Below are 20,181 nucleotides of genomic sequence, written 5' to 3'. Positions count from 1 at the left end.
TACTGCTTAAAATGGGTGAGAAACCTATTCCTTCTTAAAAAGTCTCAATAAAATTTTAAGAATGTCATATGAACAGTTTACATAAGGAAAAGATTATCTAAACCTTTGTCACACACACACAGACACACAAGAAAAGTTCCTTTAAAGCCCTTTGAAATATTTCACAAGAGCACATGAATTAGAAAAAAAAATTATAAAGGTTATCTTCTCTCATACTAATCAAATTCCCATTTTAAAAAGTATCTTATTAAACACAAAGTTCCACTGAAAACTCAAAATACTTATATTTCATTAAGGTACAGTGCAATAAAACACAAAGGAAGAAAACATAAGAGACAAAGTTTTGCCTTATAGTTATTATCCGGTCTCCTGTCTTGTCTTTCTGCTTATCAATATCAATGTGTGCACCAGTGAACTCCCGAATAGCATTAATATTACAGCCTCCTCTTCCAATCACTCTGGATATCACAGTTGACGGAACAGATACTTTCTTTGACCTGTTTAAAAGTTGCAAAGATAAATTAAGATTTATCATTAGTATCAGTGGTTATGATTAAAATATGAGGAGAGGGGCTTATTAAAATACATTTCTGTAAATACAGAATAGATTATTGTTGAGTCAGCCTCTTCTACCTATTCTTACTCTAGGTGATAAAAGGCAACTAGAATGACAGAAGACAGAGAGAGACAGTGAGAGAGAGCATGTGAGCAAGTGTTTTACCACAGCTTCTCATCTCATTACCAAAGATGGTTTGGTTTTTTGACTTTCATCTTTCATTAATATCTATAAAGCACATACTATGTAGACATGCACTGTGTTAATGCAAATACTAATTGCAAATAAGATAAACATAGGTTCCTGCCCACATATACTGACTATGTAGACAGCAAGCAGGAAAACCACACCACCATGCCATAAGTGCTCTAATAGGGTATCATAAAGACACACCGGTTGGGGCACCTAATCCAGCCTGAGCAAACAAGAAAGGCTTCTTGTGGGCACTTCTGGGTGTCTGACTCACATTCTTTTTATTCTCTAATATATAACTGAAAGGATGATATTAAAAATGCATTGTTTCCTTTCATTCTTTTAGAGGCATTAAAATGATTATCCACCAACGTGGAAACTTGTTAAAAGACGTTTAATCGTGTGAGGACAGAGAAGAACCTGCTGGAATTTCAAAAAAGCAAAACCTGTCTAACATTTGCAAAATTGCTTTACGATTCTAAACATTCACATTTCAGAAAAGGTACATACACATTTCTGACCAGCCTAAATTAAAGGATGCTTCTAAAAGAAATACAGTACAATTCTCAATAAAGAGAATGAGCTAAGTATGCTTTATTGAACAAGCAAATTACTCATTTAGAATGGTAGATTAAATATTAAATTAAAATGTTATATTTTTTACAAGGTAAGCTATGACCCCTGCCCTTTTATATACATAACTAAGTTACCTGATATTTCCTTTTTCTCTAAAGAGCAAAATAATCAGTCAGCGATCAGTATTTTCAAATTAGTTAAGAATTTCTTAGTATACCACAGTATAAAATATATGCAGAAAAATTGAATTACCTTACTTCTGGACAGATAGTACTCTAATGTTGTGATTGATTTCGGTTAGTTCAACAGAGTGTGTATACATGAATGAGTGTGTGTGTGTGTATGTGAATGAATATGAGAGAGACAAACAGAGACAGATGAAGATAGAGATGGTGGTAGGGGGGAGACTTCGGTTAAAAATATGAAAAAAAAATGTATAGTGCATTTTGGGATTAACAGGAATAAGTCTGGTTCATTACAGCTCTTATTTCAAATAATCAAAAGCTTAATTTTTTGTTGGAATTTCTGGGAAGTTCTTTAAAATAGATTATTAAAGATTTACAATAGATCCTCTGTGGTATCTTCCCACCTTTTATTTATTTATTTATTTTTTAAAGATTTTATTTATTTATTTGACAGAGAGACAGCCAGAGAGAGAGGGAACACAGCAGGGGAGCGGGAGAGGAAGAAGTAGGCTCCCAGCGGAGGAGCCCGATGTGGGGCTCAATCCTGGAATGCCGGATCACGCCCTGAGCCGAAGGCACACGCTTAACGACTGTGCTACCCAGGCGCCCCATCTTCCCACCTTTTAGTTTGAGATACTATTTTACTTTTTGATATACATAATTCAAAAAATCCCAAGCAAATATAACTAAATATTTCAGTCCTAAAATCCTTTAAATAAAGGCATCCTGTGGTTTAAAGACAACAATAGTTTAAAACCAATACTTACTCATTCTTCAAATATTTACAAGTATGTAAAAGATACCACATACTGGGCTCTGAGATTACAAAGTTGAGTAAGACACAATATCACCTTAAAAGAATTTAAATTAGTTCTCTACCAAATAGCAATACCTGGGGGTCAAGCAAATATCACAATCATCCATGTAATTTTTTCATAAAGTCTATGTACTTTTTATGGAAAATCTCCTAATTTTATAAGTACTAATACCTTTTTTTTTTTCCATCTAAAATATGGTGTATGCTATCTCTGTTGGCCAAATTCAGCCTTGGGCCACCAGTTTGTTTGCAACCTTTGGAATAATTGGAGGAATCTAACGGTAAGGTAAACAACACCTCACATAAAAAAATGAGAAAAACAAAGAAACAATCACTCACCTTCTTACAACTTCCTTCCATCCTTCTTCCCTCTTTTGTCCACGCTTAGGACTTGCTACTGTTAACTTCCCATTTGGAGAGGAAAGGGGAGATGGACCAGATTTTGTGCAAGTAGACAGAGAATTACTGGTTACTTCACTGATAGTCTCCGACAATCTTTAACAGAGGAAGGAAAATACATTAAATATAGAACAAAATAAATGATAGAGGCAATCTATTACCTACTTTTATTCTTTTACTTATTTTTGGAATAAATATGGTAAACGAATGAGGAACTTATTTCTCACTTTTCAATATTTAGCATAACATGAAGAGCCAATCAGAGCTCAAAATTAGCAGGGCTGAATTATAATAATAATTATAATCTGAGAAACCATAATCAATACTTTTCGTGGACTAAAATTAAACAACCAAAATAAATAAGTTACATAGTAAAAATAATTTTATCTTTCATTAACACAAAACTTCAAAAATAGCTTATTTTTCAATTAAAATGAAATTGTGGCTTCTTTAGCACAAAGAAAAACCCTTGTTTTTCCAGTTGTTAATTTGCTTTCTTTACTAAAATATTCAGCAACAAAGAATCTCATGATGATACTATAAATAATAAAAATGAAGATAAGAACTAACTTTATCGAAGCCTTGCCAGAAACAGATTTTCTCTCTTCCTTTGGAAATGTAACCAGAACTGATGGCTGCTTCTTGCTGGTCATAGTGGTGGTCACCACAGCAGGTGAATGATTGTCACTCTTTCGGCTGCTGTTGCTGTTACTACTTTCATCACTGCAGCTGGAAATCCTCATGTTATCACTGTCCCCACTCTCGCTGGTACTGCTGCTCTTGGACTCTCCATTTACCTTCTCTGGCTGACTGTATGAGATTGGTAGTGGATCATCAAATATAATCTGAACATTTTCTGGAGTAATTTTATTTTTCCTGTTTTTCCTCTTTGAACTGGTTGTAGTTATGGTGTTATTTCTTTTACCATGGGAACCTGCCAAAGTTGTCCAGGTTGCAGATATACCTATGGTAGTAGTGGTTGTGGCACTTGGAGGCTCTGTCAAGACTTCAGGCTCATCTGTAAAAGTAGAAATATTAGCAATACCAAATAACCAAGTTCTAAGCATTTTTAGAGTATATTTAGCTTTAAGCACCTGAAGAACAATAAAGTCAGGAGTTACTTTGCGACTGTTAGATGTAAAGTCATCAATCATTCCAACATTCATTAGTAATGAGATGAACAGGACATCTATTCTCCTCTCTGTGCTCAAGTCCTAAACAATGCATAGTAGGCAGTTATAAAAAATATTTGGGGACAATTTGGTAAATATGAATATGTACCGTATATCACATATTATTATGTATTAAATTTTATGGGTGTAATAAGGTTATTGTGGTTACACAAAATAATGCTCTTTTTCTGGGAAATACATATTTAAGTATTTAGTGGTGATTCTGCATGGGGTGTCCAACTTACATGTAATCTGTTCAAAAAGAGGAAAAAGGATAAATTAAATTAATGTGCCAACATGTTTTAAGGTGATAGACAGGCGTTCACCATATTATTGCATAAACTTTTCTGTAGTTTGGACATTTTTCAAAATAAAAGGCTGGAGGAGAGGGAAATTACACACACACACACACTGCATATATATTTGGTGGTTTAATGGCAATGGTTTTCTCCTCACAGTATCTTCATACCAAATAATCCTTTAGTAGAATCTAGTTAAAATAATTCCCTCATTTTGAGAAAAAATTTTAATATGGTTAGGATAATAAATGATAATATGGAATTACTCTTAATTTTTTAAGTATTATAAATGGCATTGTGATTATGTAAGCACATGTCATTCCTAAGATAGGTGTTGAAGTTTTATAGGTGCAAGGTCAGGATATCTGCAACTTACTTCCAGACAGCTTAGAAAAAATATGCATATATATTTAGAGAGAAAAAAATAAAGCAAATATGGTAAAAGTTTTATTTTAAAAATCTAGGTGGAGGGTATTGAGGTGTTCATTTTATCATTGTTTCAACTTATCTGTAGCTTTGAAATTTTTTAAAATAAAAAGCTAGGGAGAAGTCAATAAATGAAAATAGTGTATAAATACTTCAAGGGCTTAATGACTTAAAAATCTACTTTCACCTTAAGTTTTTAATATTTAAAGAAATATAATTTTGAATACAATGTATTACATGAATCAAATTAGATGGTAATTTAGAGAAAATACCTTCAACTTTATGTTTTTCTTTTTCTTGAGCAGCTTGGAGTTCAAAGTTCTCTTTATTTTTGGCTTCGATTTCTTCTAGCTTTCGTCTTTGTTCTTCCTTTTTCTTTCGTCTCTTCTCCTTTCTCTTTTCTCTTTTGGCAGCCAAAGCCAGCCTCCGGCTTTCTTCTCTTAACTGATAAAGGATCAATAAAACAGATTTACCTTGTAAAAAAAAAGTTTTTGCATAATATCATTTTATCATAAGGGCACTAGAATACCATAAAATTCGAAGTCATCTAGTTCAATTTATTGTTTGATCAAGATCATAGTCAAATCACTGTAAAGAAAAAATAATATTTTTAAGTGTCAAGATCAAATTAATGCTAAAAAAAATCTAATTTTAAAACAGGTGAATGATACATAGCTTCTTAATTACTGAAGAAATGTAAATTAAAATAGTAAGTTATCCTGTTTTGTTCATTAATTTTGCAAAATTAAAAAAGACATATATCAACAAAAGTTTGGGCAAATAAGTTCCTTCTTACACTGCTGTGGGTATAAGTATTTATATTTTAGGAAATTTATATTTTCGAAAGCCTCCTATGAAAATTACAAACTGTTTATCCTAAGAATTTATTCTTAGGAAATTTATATTTTCGAAAGCCTCCTATGAAAATTACAAACTGTTTATCCTAAGAATTTATTCTACAAAATGACCATAGTGAAAAAATAATTTCCACTGCAAAACTGATTATAATGGCAATAAATGGAAACAATGTAAATCCATCAGTGTCAAGGGTAGGGGGAATAAATTAACAATAGTATACATTCACAAAATACCAGGCAGCCATTAAAAGTGTTATATACTTGGTAATATGCTCACAAATTACACTGGTTAGAAGAAAAGAATACACACTGCAGACCAATGATCCCATTTATTGGGAAAGGAACCCTTTATGTGGCTCTATTTGTAGAAACAGAAAAAAGGTGAAGAGGATACAAATCAAAGCTACTGACTAGAGTGGGATTGGAAGATCGGTAGCAGAAAGATGGTGGTTTTCAATTTTACTTAATTTAACTGTTCATGTTTCTATTTGTGAAAATGGTTACTTTCATAGTCAAAAAAATTAAGAATAAGTTTAGAAGTATAACATCTCTTAAAAGTGATATTAACAATTAAATTTTCCTCTTTGATTCATAAAGTGAGAAAATCATCTTCAAATGCTTTCATTTCCATGTCCTCTGAAAGACGTTTTCAAACTATGTACTCCCTGCCCATAATCCAGTGTTCTGTGTATTGTGCGTGTGTATTTTAAATATATGTATCAAAACAATGACACTTAGTTTATGGAAAATGTCACAATATCATAACTAATGGAACCAGACTTCAAATATGAGCTCAAAAGGCAAATCAGACTTTGTTTCATTTTTAAAAATTTTTAAGTTTTTTGCTTTTGCTAGACATTCCTGCCTTTTCAAATTATCCCTGTTAAATACCTGAAAGGCTTTGTCCACCTTGAAAGTTTTTACACCCTAGGGCAGCGCACCATGATTACATTCTCTTAGGTGAGAGAAAAATCTCTTGTTCCTGAAAAGGGGAATGATTAAGGAGAATCTGTAGAACAGTGATACATTCTCAGGCAGAGGGATTTCAGGAAAGAATACAAATGGGAAATTAAAGATCTAAATATCATCTGCACAGTAACCCTAGAAAGTTTTGCTAGTCCTGCAGAAGTACACAGACTCCAGTCTGAAGACCAGTAAAAGAGCAGCTTTTCACCTTGCAGAAGGACTGAGAAGAAAACACAGGTGACCGTCACTCCCTTACACAGGAAGAGGAATAATATATAACTGGAGCGTTTGAAGGAAGGAAGGAAGTGTATTTGACTACTCACTGGAGCCTTGCTTAAATGGAGCTAGCTGTCTGCCCTCAGGAAACGTGCTTTCTCCCTCTGAACTCCAGTGAGGTTGTCCTGTTTAGATCTGACTTTGACAGAATGAACAGGTTAAGTGGAAGAGAAAGAGAAGGACTAGAGTGGGGTGAAGATGTATGCCAAGAAAAGTATTTTCAAAGCAACTGTGGCCAAATAAAACATATTTTATCTGTATCATGTCTGTGTGGACAGAAAAGCCTTCAAAAAGGTATATGGGGGATCAAAATAACAAGTGAAGATTAAGACATTTGGTTAACACAGGATGGATTTTTGGATTTGCTGGATTTTTTGCATCCGGTGTTAGGAGGTCACTGTGACTGGTATCAAGGGGGAAAAGAACTATTTTAACAACAGAAAAATTTAAATCAGAAAGCAGACCCAGTTGGCCTAGGTGTGGGTGGGGGTGATGGGCTAAGGTTGGTCTTAGTTTCTAGGTGCAGCTGGGTCTCAGGTATGCAAGTGCCCTCAGGCCTTAGAGAGCTCCGCCAGTAGAGGCTGGTCCTTTGACAATAGTAAGTCTGGATTATCAAACTCATAGTATATGAGTGCAGAACTAAAGGCAAGGTATTTACTCTCTAAATCTTAAAGTTCTATGGCTAGTATTTGGGTAATCCCATAGACGTACTAACCCTTTCACTAAAAAGTGGAGCACAAATTTAGAAGTCCTAGGAAAACTTTCTTTCTTTCTGAAGGACATATCTCAGACTATGGCTGTAAAAGAACCTACAAAGGCAGAAGGTCTCTAAAAAATTAAGCAGAATTAGAAATATAGATACACATTTATTAAGAGGCATCATAAGTTTGCAGGTGGTATATGAAACTAACAATTAGACAAATCACCAAAGGGGAAAAGTTATTAACTGTATGAATGGGTATTTATGCGTGTGTATTATATAATGTAGGAGGGGGATATCCAATATTTAGAAGGAAGAGCAAATGAGACTTTAGGAAGGCATAGTCAGAGGAAGACAATCAAGAGAAGATGGCTTCAGTGAGAAGAGTTTTATGAAGGAAAGTGATCAACACTGATAAGTATCACAAGTATCAGTAAGAACTGAAAAGAGGGAACAGAATTTGGCAGTTAAGATGCCACTGGTGATCCCTGCTGTAGTTAGTTCACTGGAGTAGTGGGGGAGTAGGCAACTGATCCTTGGCTGAGGATTAAAAATTTTTAAAGTAGAGTCAACAATACATAGATTATTCTTTTAAAATATCTGGAAAAGGAAAACACAAAATACTAAGTTTGAGGTCAAGTTTCATTATAATAGTTACTTTGATTAAGTTGTAGGCAGAGGGTAGGAGTTATTGAAACTGCAGACACTAAAGATAAAAGAGTATGGGGGAGGTGGTAACAACTGATACAAGATCCCAAAGAGAACAGATGAAAGCAGAATAAACCATGAAGATTCAAGGAAGTCTGGAGGTACACAAAACAGGATTAGAAATTCAGTCTACATCCTCTATTTTCCCACAAGGTACAAACCTAGAGCTCATTTCACTTACTGGGGAACTGCTATGTGTTTCTGAGTATATATGGGGGAGGGTAGAGACTTTGAAGAAAAGAGTCAAGTTGTAGAATAACCTCATTGTGAAAAAGGAAAAGGCCCTAACTCAACTGGTGATTTCTAACTGAGGTTTCAGGAAACAAAGTGATCTTTAAGAGCTAAGCTTTTTAAGAAGAGAACTGAAGAATCTGGGGAGAGGCAGTCCAGACTAAAGAAATACCATCTGCAAATTTACATATATGAAAGTAAACGAGATAATCTGAGCAGTAGAAAACCATAATGAGTGATGAGCCTGGAGAAGTAGTAAGCTAGGAGGGCCTGAATGTTTGGATTTTCCCATGTAGACAATGAAGAGAGACTTAAAGTTTCTGAGGAGGGTATAAGGTAATCCCACCCGTGTATAAGAAAACTATGGGAACTGTGGAAAAGTTACATTGGAATGGAGAAGGATTAAAATGAAGGCAAAAGGTGACAGAGACAAAAATATTTATTTATATAAGGAGACCCTTAAGAAGCCCACTGCAATACTTCAGGTGAGGAATGGTAACTGAGAAGAGAGGATGAAACAGAGGCTCATAGAGAGACTGCCAAAGCTCAATTAAAGGTAATGATGATGATGACAACGATATGGTTTAGTAAGTGGAGAGTTTAAATGTACCAGGCACTGGATGAAGTTAATTTACTGCATGAATTCATTTGATGGATATAGAGAATGGGAAGCAAGGATAAGTGAGCAGCTGAAAGTGATAGCAAGATTTCATTACCAACTCATGAGTAGTGATACCAATAACAGAAAAAGAGGTCAGGGAGGATCAGGGGAAGGGAAGGGCAGGATTCAACAAAAATTTATTGGTAATTTGCTATGTACAATCAGGTTCCAATCTTTGAACTAATCAGTAAACTAGGTAAAATATCCTTACACTCATGAAGCTTATAAAACTTAACATTTAGTTGGGGGGGGGGGAGGCACACAGATGACAAACATAATAAATACATTACATAGTTTTCAAAAAGGTGTTAAGTACAATGTAAAATACTAGAGAAGGGGAAGACAATTGTGTGTATGGGGACAGGTAAAGGGTTTTGATTTTGCAGTGATTTTTTTTTTTTTTTTTTTTTTTTTGAGAGAGAGAGTGAGGAGGTTTGGGTTGGGGTGGGGGGGCGTGCAGAGAGAGATAGAGATAGAATCTTAACCAGGCTCACTGTCCAGCGCCGAACCTGACACAGGGCTTGATCTTATGACCCGGAGATCATGACCTGAGCTGAAATCAAGAGTTCGATGCTTAACTGACTCAGCCACCCAGGAGCCCCAAGGGGTTTTGATTTTAAATAGGGTGATCAGTGTAAGCCTCAGGAAGGTTTAAGTGAACATCTAAAAGATTCAAAGTATTTTAGGCAAAGAGGACAGCGAATATATAAGCTGTATGTTCAAGTAGGCCATTGTGGCTGAGACTAGTAGGAAATGACTTTCTAAGAGAGTATCAGAAGTCTTGATCACCTAGGGCCTGGCAGGGTGTTTTAAAGACTTTACTTTTTACTCTGAGAGAAACAGCACTGTAGTGTTTAAGCAGAAGAGTGATATGATTTGATTTAAATGATTTAAGAGGATGGAAAATAGACTGCCAAGCAATGATGGAATCAGGGAGGTCAGTTAAATGACTACTGGGTAATACAGGTAAAAGATGGTATTAATGACTTGAGCCAGGGTGAAAAGTGATTTAAAAAAAAAAAGTGACTAGGATTCTATATTTAGTTCTAAAGCAAAGGTAACAAGATTTTCCAACATAGTGGAGGATAAGAAGGAATCAACACTGACTTCAAGGCTTTTAGCATAAACAAATAAAAGACAGAGTTGTGGGTCTGGGGTAGGCAAAGACCAGGAGTAGACATTTAGACACAAGTATGAGATCTCTAATTGGTATCTAAATGGACAGGTTGAGTAGCTAGTTGGATATGGACTGGAGTTAGGGAAGAGGTCTGTGCTAAAGATATATATTTGGGATCAGCTGATATATATTTAAATTTAAGAAGCAGGATGAGATGACCAGTGCAAGAAGATGATCATGTAAAGAGCTAAGGGGCTTGCCAACTAAGGGAGGAGAAAAGGAGGACCATCCAGGGAGGCAGGAGAAAAACCAAGTGTGTGTAGTGCAGTGAAGATCAAGTGAAAAGAGTACATCAGGTGTTATAAGGCTTAGTGAGATAAGGATAAAGAACTGAACACTGGATTCGGCTACATGAAAGTCACTGGGGACCATAAAAGCAGTTTTGGTGGGATTGTGAGAATAAGAGCCTGACAGGAGTAGATTTGAAAAGGATAAAGAATTCAGGGCACTTAGGTGGCACAGTTGGTTGGGCGTCTGACTCTTGGTTTCAGCTGGGGTCTTGATCTCAGGGTCATGGGTTCGAGCCCTGTGTTGGGCTCCACTCTCAGCATGGAATCTGCTTGGGATTCTCTCCCCATCTCCTTGCCCCTCCCACTTATGCTCTCTCTTTCTCAAACAAATAAACCTTAAAAAAACAAAAAGGATGAAGAATTGGAAATAGCCAAAATAGATGAGTTTGCTGTTATTGTTTAGCTGCAAAGGGGAGCAAAGGAATGGGCCTGTAGCTGAAAATTGGGGAGAGGGACTTGGAGGAATCAAAACGATTTTTAAGGCTGGAAACTAAGCCTATATGATGATAAGAATGACCCAAGAGAAGAGGAAAAATGATATAGGACAAAGAAAAAAGAATTGTCACAATGTTTTTGAGTAAGGGAGACCAGATCTAGTATACTAGATGGACTGGTTACAAAAAGTGTACTTAGTAAGTGGGAGGAAGAGTATGGATGGAAATTTGTGGGTAGGGAGATGGGGTCGGGGAAGTCTGACAGTTTACTTCTGATGCTTCAGTTTTCTCACTGATGTAGAACACAAGGTCATTAACTGAGGGTGAAGGAGAGGATGTATTGGAAGTCAGAGGATAAAAGAAAAAGTAATAGTGGTTTAGATGAGTGGGAGAATGAATTAAATTAGGGAAACAGAGTATAACTACTAGGCAGCATTAAAGAATTTACTATAAGCCATTTAAAGTAAAATTCATCATCACGGTTGAATTTTTTTTCTACACATTTAGTTACTAGGGTACAGGTAAGAATAAGAAGAAAGAAAAGAGTAAGGAACAGTGAAGGGTGGTAGGATAAATGAACCCTACAATATATTGGTAGGTAGTGTTGTCCAGATTGTTGGAGGGAGAATTCTAGACGGAGAAACCTGAAAAGATGATCAGAGAATAAAATGTATAAAAAATTAAGATTGTGGAATGGGCATAGTAAAAGCTTCAGGTGATGGCAAAAAAACCCAACTGAAAATGTCTAATAGGAATATTTTAAAAATACACCCTATACAGCTCCCAAAAAGGCAATGCAAGTTTACAAAGAAAAAAGCAGGGGAAGAAACAATAAGTAATAAAGTAGAGCGGTGAAACAAATATATCAAAAATGCAGACCAACAATATCCACAAAGGATACCAACAGCCATGAGTATAATAACCTAGTTGTTAATGCCCTAAGAGAACAAGCAATTAACTGCAAGAGAATTTCAGTTTGACTAGATAAAATGCTTCAAAGCAAGGACTCTTTCACATAATAAATGCTCAGTAAATAAATGTTTGCTGAACAAGAATAAGGGAATCTGATAAATATAATGGGTCGTACTTTCAGCAGCAGTTTTTATAAAACTATTAACCCAAATTTTCAAATTAGAAAGGCTGACCAAATAAGCACGTTTTTAAAAGTAATAAATTACTATACAGAACACTCAACTTAGACCAGATAAGACCCAACTCCAATGATGTTCCTAAATCAGATATGGTGGAGCCAGAATACACTGTGTTTCACTCAAAAGGCAAAAGCAAAGAAAAAAAAAAAGCGTATTTTCCCAGATATAAGTAAAAAACAGTGAACCAAACGCTAGCAGATCTCAATCTGATAATTTTTCAAATAGAAATACTGGTCTAGAGTTCAGGAGAGAAGAAACTCCATACAAAGATTTAAAAATAAGAGAGTAATGACAAAACAGGTTATTACAATACTTTGGGAAGAAAGAACTAATAAGAGGTAGGTTATGTTCAATTAAGGGTGGGAACCCGGGAACTTGGAATGAAAAAAAACTGGGTTCAAACCCTACCCTAGTTTAAGCAAGTTACTTAATTTCCCACAGATTTAGTTTCTCCATCTGTAAGAGGAAGGTAATAGTATTTTTTAGTGAGAAGACTAAAATAATACATATTTTAGCATACAACTTGGCCCTATTATATTGGTTGGCATTAAATATTAGATAAGATAGGCATTAAATATTAGCTAAGACTGAATATGAAAATAGGTCAAGTAATACTTATGATTATAAATATCTACTTCTCAATGTGCTCATATTCTTTTAGAATTTCAAAATGGCCAAAAAAGCTAATTTGTTTGATCAGAATTTAAACCAGAGTTTTTAAATGAAGAACCTCCAATATTAAATATATTTTCTGAAAAAAAGTGTATTTTCACATTTATATTAGAATAAAATCTTTAAAGTAACTCATTTTTTGTTTATGTAAGTTGAAATTTATAGTTTAACAAAGTCAGCAAATACAGTAAGAAAGAAGGGAACTGACTCAAGTCAAAAAGGTTAAAATTATCACTGGATAGCCTTTACAAATTTAAACAGTACTTGTTAAGTTTTATAGCAGTTAAAAAATTTTTATAACGTTTTTAACCTTTTTATAAAAGATGAAGAAATATGACAGAATATGTATTCCAACTCTTTTCCTGCTGCAATTACTATTTGTATTACATTCTAGAATACAGAGTCATTGATAAGAAGGGGGAGAAAGAAGGAGCTATAGGATTGTCAAAACCAAATGTTGGTTGTAGTATTTTACTCCCTGTGGAAATAGAGGGTAATGATGCTGCTCTGCCTGAAAGAGAAAAGTTCAAGACAAATCATCCATTTAAAAAATATACTCATTAAACATTCCACCAAGTGATTGTAATTCACTGGTTGGTTATGTGATGGTAATGCATTCAGTATATCTTATAAGTTTGTTGGCAATAAATTACAAGGTCTAGGATCAATGAAAGATCAATTTGGATGGGGAATTAAGAGATCGTTCGTTGAGATAAGACTAAACTTGATTATTGAGTTTAGGTTTTCTGACTTCCAGATCAATGCAATTCCTATAATAAAATTTTGTTAATTTGATTACAAAGAAAGTTATTTTAATGAAATTTAAAACAGTCATAATTCTCTCTACCTGAGTCAAACTTGGAGGAAAAAATATGTGCATTGGTTAAAGCAAAAACAAAATGAAACAAAACCAAAAAACAATAGATTACAAATTACGGGGAAAGCAAAAGGAAAAGTAGGTACTTTTCATATGTAAAGGTTATCATTACCTTTTCCAAGTCTAACTCCTCTAATAAAATGCTGGCATTTTTGTTTGCTTCAGCAGCCTGTCTATCTTTGGCTTGTACTATTGATTCCATACAAAGATGACACTTCTTCAGCATCTCCTAAAATAAAAAATTAAGATGTTTGCAGCCTCAAGAAACAATTCACATTTAGAGAGATTCCTGAAAACACGAAATTAAGGTACTTGAATGAACATAAGCAATAAAAATTAGTGGTAGGGCAAAAAAGGGTACAAATAAAATAATATAAATGGTGTATATTTTTAAAGTTTATTTCTTTATGATCTCTAGACCCAACACAGGGCTCGAACTCATGACCCTGAGATCAAGAGTTTCATGCTCTAACGACTGAGCCAGCCAGGCACCCTGGTATATGTTTTTTAAAATACACAAGCAAAAACCCTCTACTGTCCGTCAAAATAATATCCATTGACTGGTACTTTGGAAACTAAAATTATTTACTCCTAACATTTCAATGGAAGAAATCATACAGCAAACAGAGCTCCAATAATTTATGCCAGCTGGTTAATGGGCTAAAGGAAAAGGTCAATGTCAACAAAGAAAATGGGTTTAAAAAAATGTTAAAGTACTTAATTGGCAGGAACTATTCTCAAAGCTTTAAGCTTTATTGCTACAACTTCATGTGCAAGAATCACGCTTAAAGAAATCATAGACATGGGTACTTACATACTTTTCTCAGTGATTTCATAACACACTACTTAACAGGAAAGGGCTATTTCCCTATTGAGACTAACGCCTTATTTTTAATCTCCCCACCCCTCCAAAAAAACCAGGAATGTTAATTATCACAGAGGAATGTAGACGCGTGCAAGACAGTGAATTAGCTAGGTTAAATAAAACTCATGAAAAAAGAGTGCTCACTATTCTGTAGTAGAAAGACATTTTTGGATTCATTGACCTCTTTGCATTTTCAGAGGCATGTCTTAGGATTTTATTCAAACCTAAGTATAAACCCAAAGTCAAAACATCACCAGGGGAATATCCCAATTAGATGTCTAATAGGATTTATTTAACCTTCTCTACTTTTCCTGCAAAAATTCTGGCCAATTCATTCTTAAGCTGACAATTACTCCAATATTGAAGACATTAAAGTTTTCTTGCCCATGACTGTAAATAGTACTATGCTCAGTTCTGTTAAGGTATTTAAAAAACAAAAAACAAAAAAAAAAAAAACCTACTGGGCTTGTTCCTCGCAGAGGTTATCAGTTTCGATAAACATATATATAAATTATAACACTAATGAATAATAACAATATTTGCTTTAGATTGTGTTTACATAAAAATTTAATTAGTTCAAGTACTATTAAAAAATAAAATTCTATTACAAAGAATGTTTTATTACTTTTTTAGGTAAGTAAATAATCTGAAGTATCTTTGAAATAGAACAGTTCATTCCCAAATACTAGATATATGAAAACTGCTATATACCACACATTATTATTGCTTAGACTAAGGCTTTTTTCTTAGTGCAAAACACACTCATATATATGTATATATGTGTATGTATAAGTGTGTGTGTGTGTGTGTGTGTGTGTAACCGAATGAGATCCCTAGCTCATATAGTGGGATGAGTTTAATCATTATATTACCTTATCAGTGATGGTTGCTATGTATCTCATACATTCAGAATCTGATGGAAACTGATTGACTTCTTTGACTAAGTAGCGCACCACCTTCACATGACCCTAAAAAATAGATACCAATGTCAGATTGAAAACAGATTCTAACAGGATTCAGTAAATCTACAGTCTGTCTTATCTAAGATTACTTTGACATCAGTGCCACAAAATAAAGTCTTAATTAGATATTATTTGCACTGTAAATGAAAAAGAGACAGACTTTGGTTCTGATAAGTTAAATCTACACTGTTCATTTTCATCCCACCCTCCAGAGCAGTACAGAATAACCTGATCTAAAATTCTAAACAACAAAGAATAAAAAAACAATAAGCCAAAAATCAGTATGAAGAAATGGGGGATATCTGAAAGAAAACAAAAACAAAACTTCATTTGTTTCAAGCTAACTCATAAGTGACCATCCTAATGCTAAGCATTAAAAGAGCAGAAATAACAATTTTGTTCTTTATTTCAGATAAAAATTGAATGTACAGCACTGTACTAGAAGTGTAAAAGAAATAAAATACATTTTCCTAAGCATAAGCTATGATTATACTATTCGCTGTAACACAGTTCACTAAGCTCATAGACCAGTGCTCAAGAGACTCTTTCTCCAACCTACACTATTACTCTCTGAACAAAACACCTACAAATTAGCCGGTCTGGTTAAACAGACCATGCTTAGTATATTTCTCTACCTCTTCCTTTCCATCTACATTTTTTAAAATTACTCCTATCTTTTAATGAGTAGTTCAATGCCATCTGCATCATTCCTTGATACCTCACCAACACTTCTACAGTATTTAAATTATATAGGGCACCTCACACAGTTACCTGACTTTGTGTGTGGATCTTACCTCCCCAATTAAATTCTACATTTCTTAAAAAGTGCCAACTGCTGTACTCTGTACAATGTAATATCCCACCATTACAGTTGCACATGGTAAGGTACTAAAAAAATAATGGAATGAATACAAAGGCATATAAAAGATGAAAATGTTCTTAAGGAACTAAGTCTATTCGGAAAGATAAGAGATATGCATGTTAGAGTAAGAACAAGGTAATTTTACTCAAAATGAATGACAAAAATAACAAACTGCAGAACTTCTACAACTTTTAGGAGATTAAGTATCTTACTGTGAGCTCAAATAGGATCGGAAGAGTTTCTGCAGAAGAGAAGATTTAAACTATACCCAAAGAATGAAGAACTCTGGGAATGAGGAAGGACATGAGTATTTCTGAGATGAGAACAAAAGTGATGTGAGAGACAGCAACAATGAAAAGACCAAGCAAGGAGAAGACTCTCCACATCAGGGACTCATAGTGGGAGATGAGCTTGAAGAGCACTAGGATTTATGGTGGCTTTGAATAACAAACTAAGACTGGATTTCAAAGGATGACAAAAAAGGAAAAGGTTCTAGAAGAGGATACTAACATAGTGGAGAGATTAGGAAGATTAACTTGATAACAATATGTTAGCTTGCTTGGAGAAGAGGTGGATAGTCAATGATAAAGCATAAATTTGACTGGTGGGGAAAAAAACATAGAGTCAGTGTCTAGGTAGTCTAGAATACCTAGGGAAAAGGTGGTATAAAGCACAGGAGCCAGAGAGAATTATAAGAGATAAAGGAGAGAAATGACTTCCTACAATTATACATTAAAAATTTGCAATACAACAAATAATTTGCAATCTATCAAGGGATTTTTACCTACCTGTCTCAAAATGACAAAACTCAAAATTATAAACCCTAAAATAGTTAATCCAGTTTTCTCAGTAACAAATTAAAACTGCATTTAAGAGACCAACCAAATCATTAAATGAAATTACTCATACACAGCTCTGTGCTATGCATTATAAGAAGAGAAACAAAGTTTCTCTCTCACAAAATTTTTTTTTACTTCTTAATGTAGTTCGTTCAATTTTCAGTCATTTCAAAATACTGGTAGCTGGGTTTTCATTACTTAATTCTCTTATTCTTAGTAATTAGAGCAAATGATTATAAAAAAATCAATTTAATTTCTCCCTGCTGTGCTAACACAAGAAAACATTCATCCATAAGTAATTAGTTACTCTTAACTGGATTTACATTTTGACAGATTAAGTCTGCAAGTAGATTTTGAAAAATACTACTTACAACAACTTTTTACAAGTTTACTTAGCTTTATTTATCAATATCAATATTTATGGTTTTTCTGGGATACCTCTATCTACCTTTCAAGTGTTGCCATCAACACTGAAACACATCAGTGTTTATTTGCACATTATTTTACCGGCTTCATCACTACTGTTAAATCCTAAAATGAGAGTCTTTAGTAATCACTAAACTATACACCTTCTAGCCTAAGTGAAAAACATTTAAGTGAATGAGGATGAAAGACTTCTACCTTCCTAAATGCTGCCATAAGAGGAGTTATCTTGCGGTTGTCTGCTGCATCCACATCTGCACCTGCTTGCACCAGTAACTGAACCACATCAAGATGTCCACCATTTGCTGCTAGCCACAATGGAGTGTTCCCCTTCTTATTACGTACATCAATGTGAGCTCCCCTAAATGAATGACACAGATGTCATTGTTTAAAATAAGATGGAATAACAGATATAACAAAATCAACTATAAACTTATGAAAAATATGCTATGAAAGTGAAGGACTATTTATAATACTGAAGGACTAAAATATATTTTTCTCTCAAAATTACAAAGCATTTCTAATCATCAGATTTGTCATCAAATTAAAAAATAATCACATACTAATAATTGCTTTTCTTATTTTAAAAATAATGACAGCATAATTCTGAGTTTCAATCCTGAGAAAAGGTGAATTTTATTTAGTAAAAAATAAAAGTACATCCTGGTAATAGCATATTCAATACATTAAATAAACAGTATGCAAGAAACACAAACAGTATCCTACAAGGCACTCGTATCTATTTCGGATTACTTATATTCACGTATTTGTATTATGTGGCTTCGGAAAAGAAGGAATCTAAAAATAACATGCAGGTTTAGCACACAGTGGGCATCATGGTAAGACTCAAGGTGAATAACAGGTGATAGGAGCCACTACTAAATACTACTATTTAGGACACCATGCAAATGTCTTTAAGACTGTTAAAGCAGGAAATCCAATTAAGCAGACAAGCATCTCTGGAAGACTGGCAGGCAACCTCTAAGTGACTGAAAGCAGGAATTCTCCTGGATTCTGTCTGATACCTTGAACAGATCCACAACTGTCACTTAAAAGCCCTAACTGTTATTTAACCAAACAAAACAAACAAAAAACAAGAAAATCAACAATAAACCTTAGATTGCTGCTAGACATTTAAGATTTCAAGTGACACTTCTTTTTCGAAAACTCAAACCGTGTGGGAGATGTGAATATGGATGACAACAGCTGGATGTTCAACTAGCTTATTATAGTGCTTTAAAAGTGTATACACACCCAAGAAAGGAAGAAAAGAGTATTTTTAGGTTGCACTGAAATAAATCAGACAACGTAGCATAGCTCTGGATAGGTGGGAAATAACAGAAGTAGGTTTAAAAAATAAAACAAACCATGCACTTGTAGTTTATAGAGGAAGTAATCACATTTGATTTTTCAACAGTACAATATGACCAGAGAGAACAGTAATCACTAGTAACACCACAATCATGTATGAAAAATATGGTAACATCATACCTGCCAATGAGAAGCTCACAGAATTTATAATGCCCTTTATCTGCTGCTATGGTTAAAGCTGTATCTCTCGAAGAGGGCACTGGAGGGGCATTAACATCAGCACCTTTATCCAAAAGAACTCGGCCCACCTCTGCATATCCACCAGAGGCAGCTTCCATTAGTGGTGTGAGGCCAGTCTAGGTTTAGTGAAAATAACAACAATAACACATAAGAGACTGCAAAGAGCTAAAATGTTTCCAGAACAATCTGGGGAGCAACATGATATAGTTGTTGCAAAGATTCACAACTAAATTTCAGCACTGACACCACTAGCCTGAGTTACAGTGTGATCTACTGAATGATATTCTATGTAATGCCAATTTATTGTGAAAAAAAAACTGTGTAAGATGCAAGCACTTGGCATATAACTGGTGCTAATAAATGTTTCCTCTCTTCTCTTTCATAATAGTACATATTTTCTAGCTGATAACCCTAATACCACTATTACTTATAAAAATTTATTGTTGAGGTATTTTCAAGAGTGAGTGCTTCAGTACACAGAATGATTTCTAATTAAATATATGTAAAATATGTTACTAGAAAATACTAAAATTATAATTAGCATAATGCTACTGAACACCTTAAATATTGAAGCAATAAATCCATGTATAAATCTCAGATTTTATCTTACCTTAGCTCTGTGTTCCACATTTGCTTTTCTATCAAGCAGAAGACTAACCACTTCAGTTCTTCCTTGGAAGCAGGCTAAGGTAAGGGCAGTGTTCCGATTGGTTTCTATTTGAGCATTTATGTCAGAGCCCATGTCTAACAGGAGCTTAACAGCAGCTGTGTGGCCATTCATAGCTGCTAACATCAGAGGAGAAATGCCCAATTTGCTACCAGTTCTGGGGGTGGAGGTATGGGGAGAACAAAGGAAAAGAATATAAATTTTAATGTCCCAGAAAAATTAGACGAATTCTATAGAATTCTATTTCAGGATTTATTTAAGATTCTTTGTTTTACAGGATTATTTAAAATAATAATTTTTCTCAGCCCTAGTAAGTCTATGAGATACTACCAAGACTCCATTAGAAATCTTTTACCACCTTAGACCTAGAATACTTTCTGTATCCCATTT

At 34.4% G+C, this 20,181-nt stretch overlaps 1 protein-coding gene across 5 annotated transcripts in view; it reads right to left on the bottom strand.

Annotated features, from left to right (window-relative positions):
* Positions 1 to 20,181, bottom strand: part of ANKRD17 (ankyrin repeat domain 17) — a 156,762-nt gene that overhangs the window by 17,160 nt on the left and 119,421 nt on the right. For all 5 annotated transcript variants that reach the window (XM_045789416.2, XM_045789427.2, XM_045789446.2 and 2 more), the window contains 9 exons: positions 19,735 to 19,948; positions 19,065 to 19,240; positions 17,772 to 17,934; positions 15,360 to 15,455; positions 13,735 to 13,851; positions 4,895 to 5,066; positions 3,296 to 3,743; positions 2,666 to 2,821; positions 348 to 497 (listed from right to left, as the gene is read on the bottom strand). In XM_045789416.2, coding sequence (XP_045645372.1) covers positions 348 to 497; positions 2,666 to 2,821; positions 3,296 to 3,743; positions 4,895 to 5,066; positions 13,735 to 13,851; positions 15,360 to 15,455; positions 17,772 to 17,934; positions 19,065 to 19,240; positions 19,735 to 19,948 — 1,692 coding nt within the window. The remainder of the gene's footprint in view (positions 1 to 347; positions 498 to 2,665; positions 2,822 to 3,295; positions 3,744 to 4,894; positions 5,067 to 13,734; positions 13,852 to 15,359; positions 15,456 to 17,771; positions 17,935 to 19,064; positions 19,241 to 19,734; positions 19,949 to 20,181) is intronic.

Source organism: Ursus americanus, chromosome 8 (assembly GCF_024610735.1).
Source record: "Ursus americanus isolate L20-20 chromosome 8, mUrsAme1.1.p, whole genome shotgun sequence".
Taxonomy (NCBI): domain Eukaryota; kingdom Metazoa; phylum Chordata; class Mammalia; order Carnivora; family Ursidae; genus Ursus; species Ursus americanus.
This window is presented reverse-complemented; position numbering and strand designations above follow the sequence as displayed.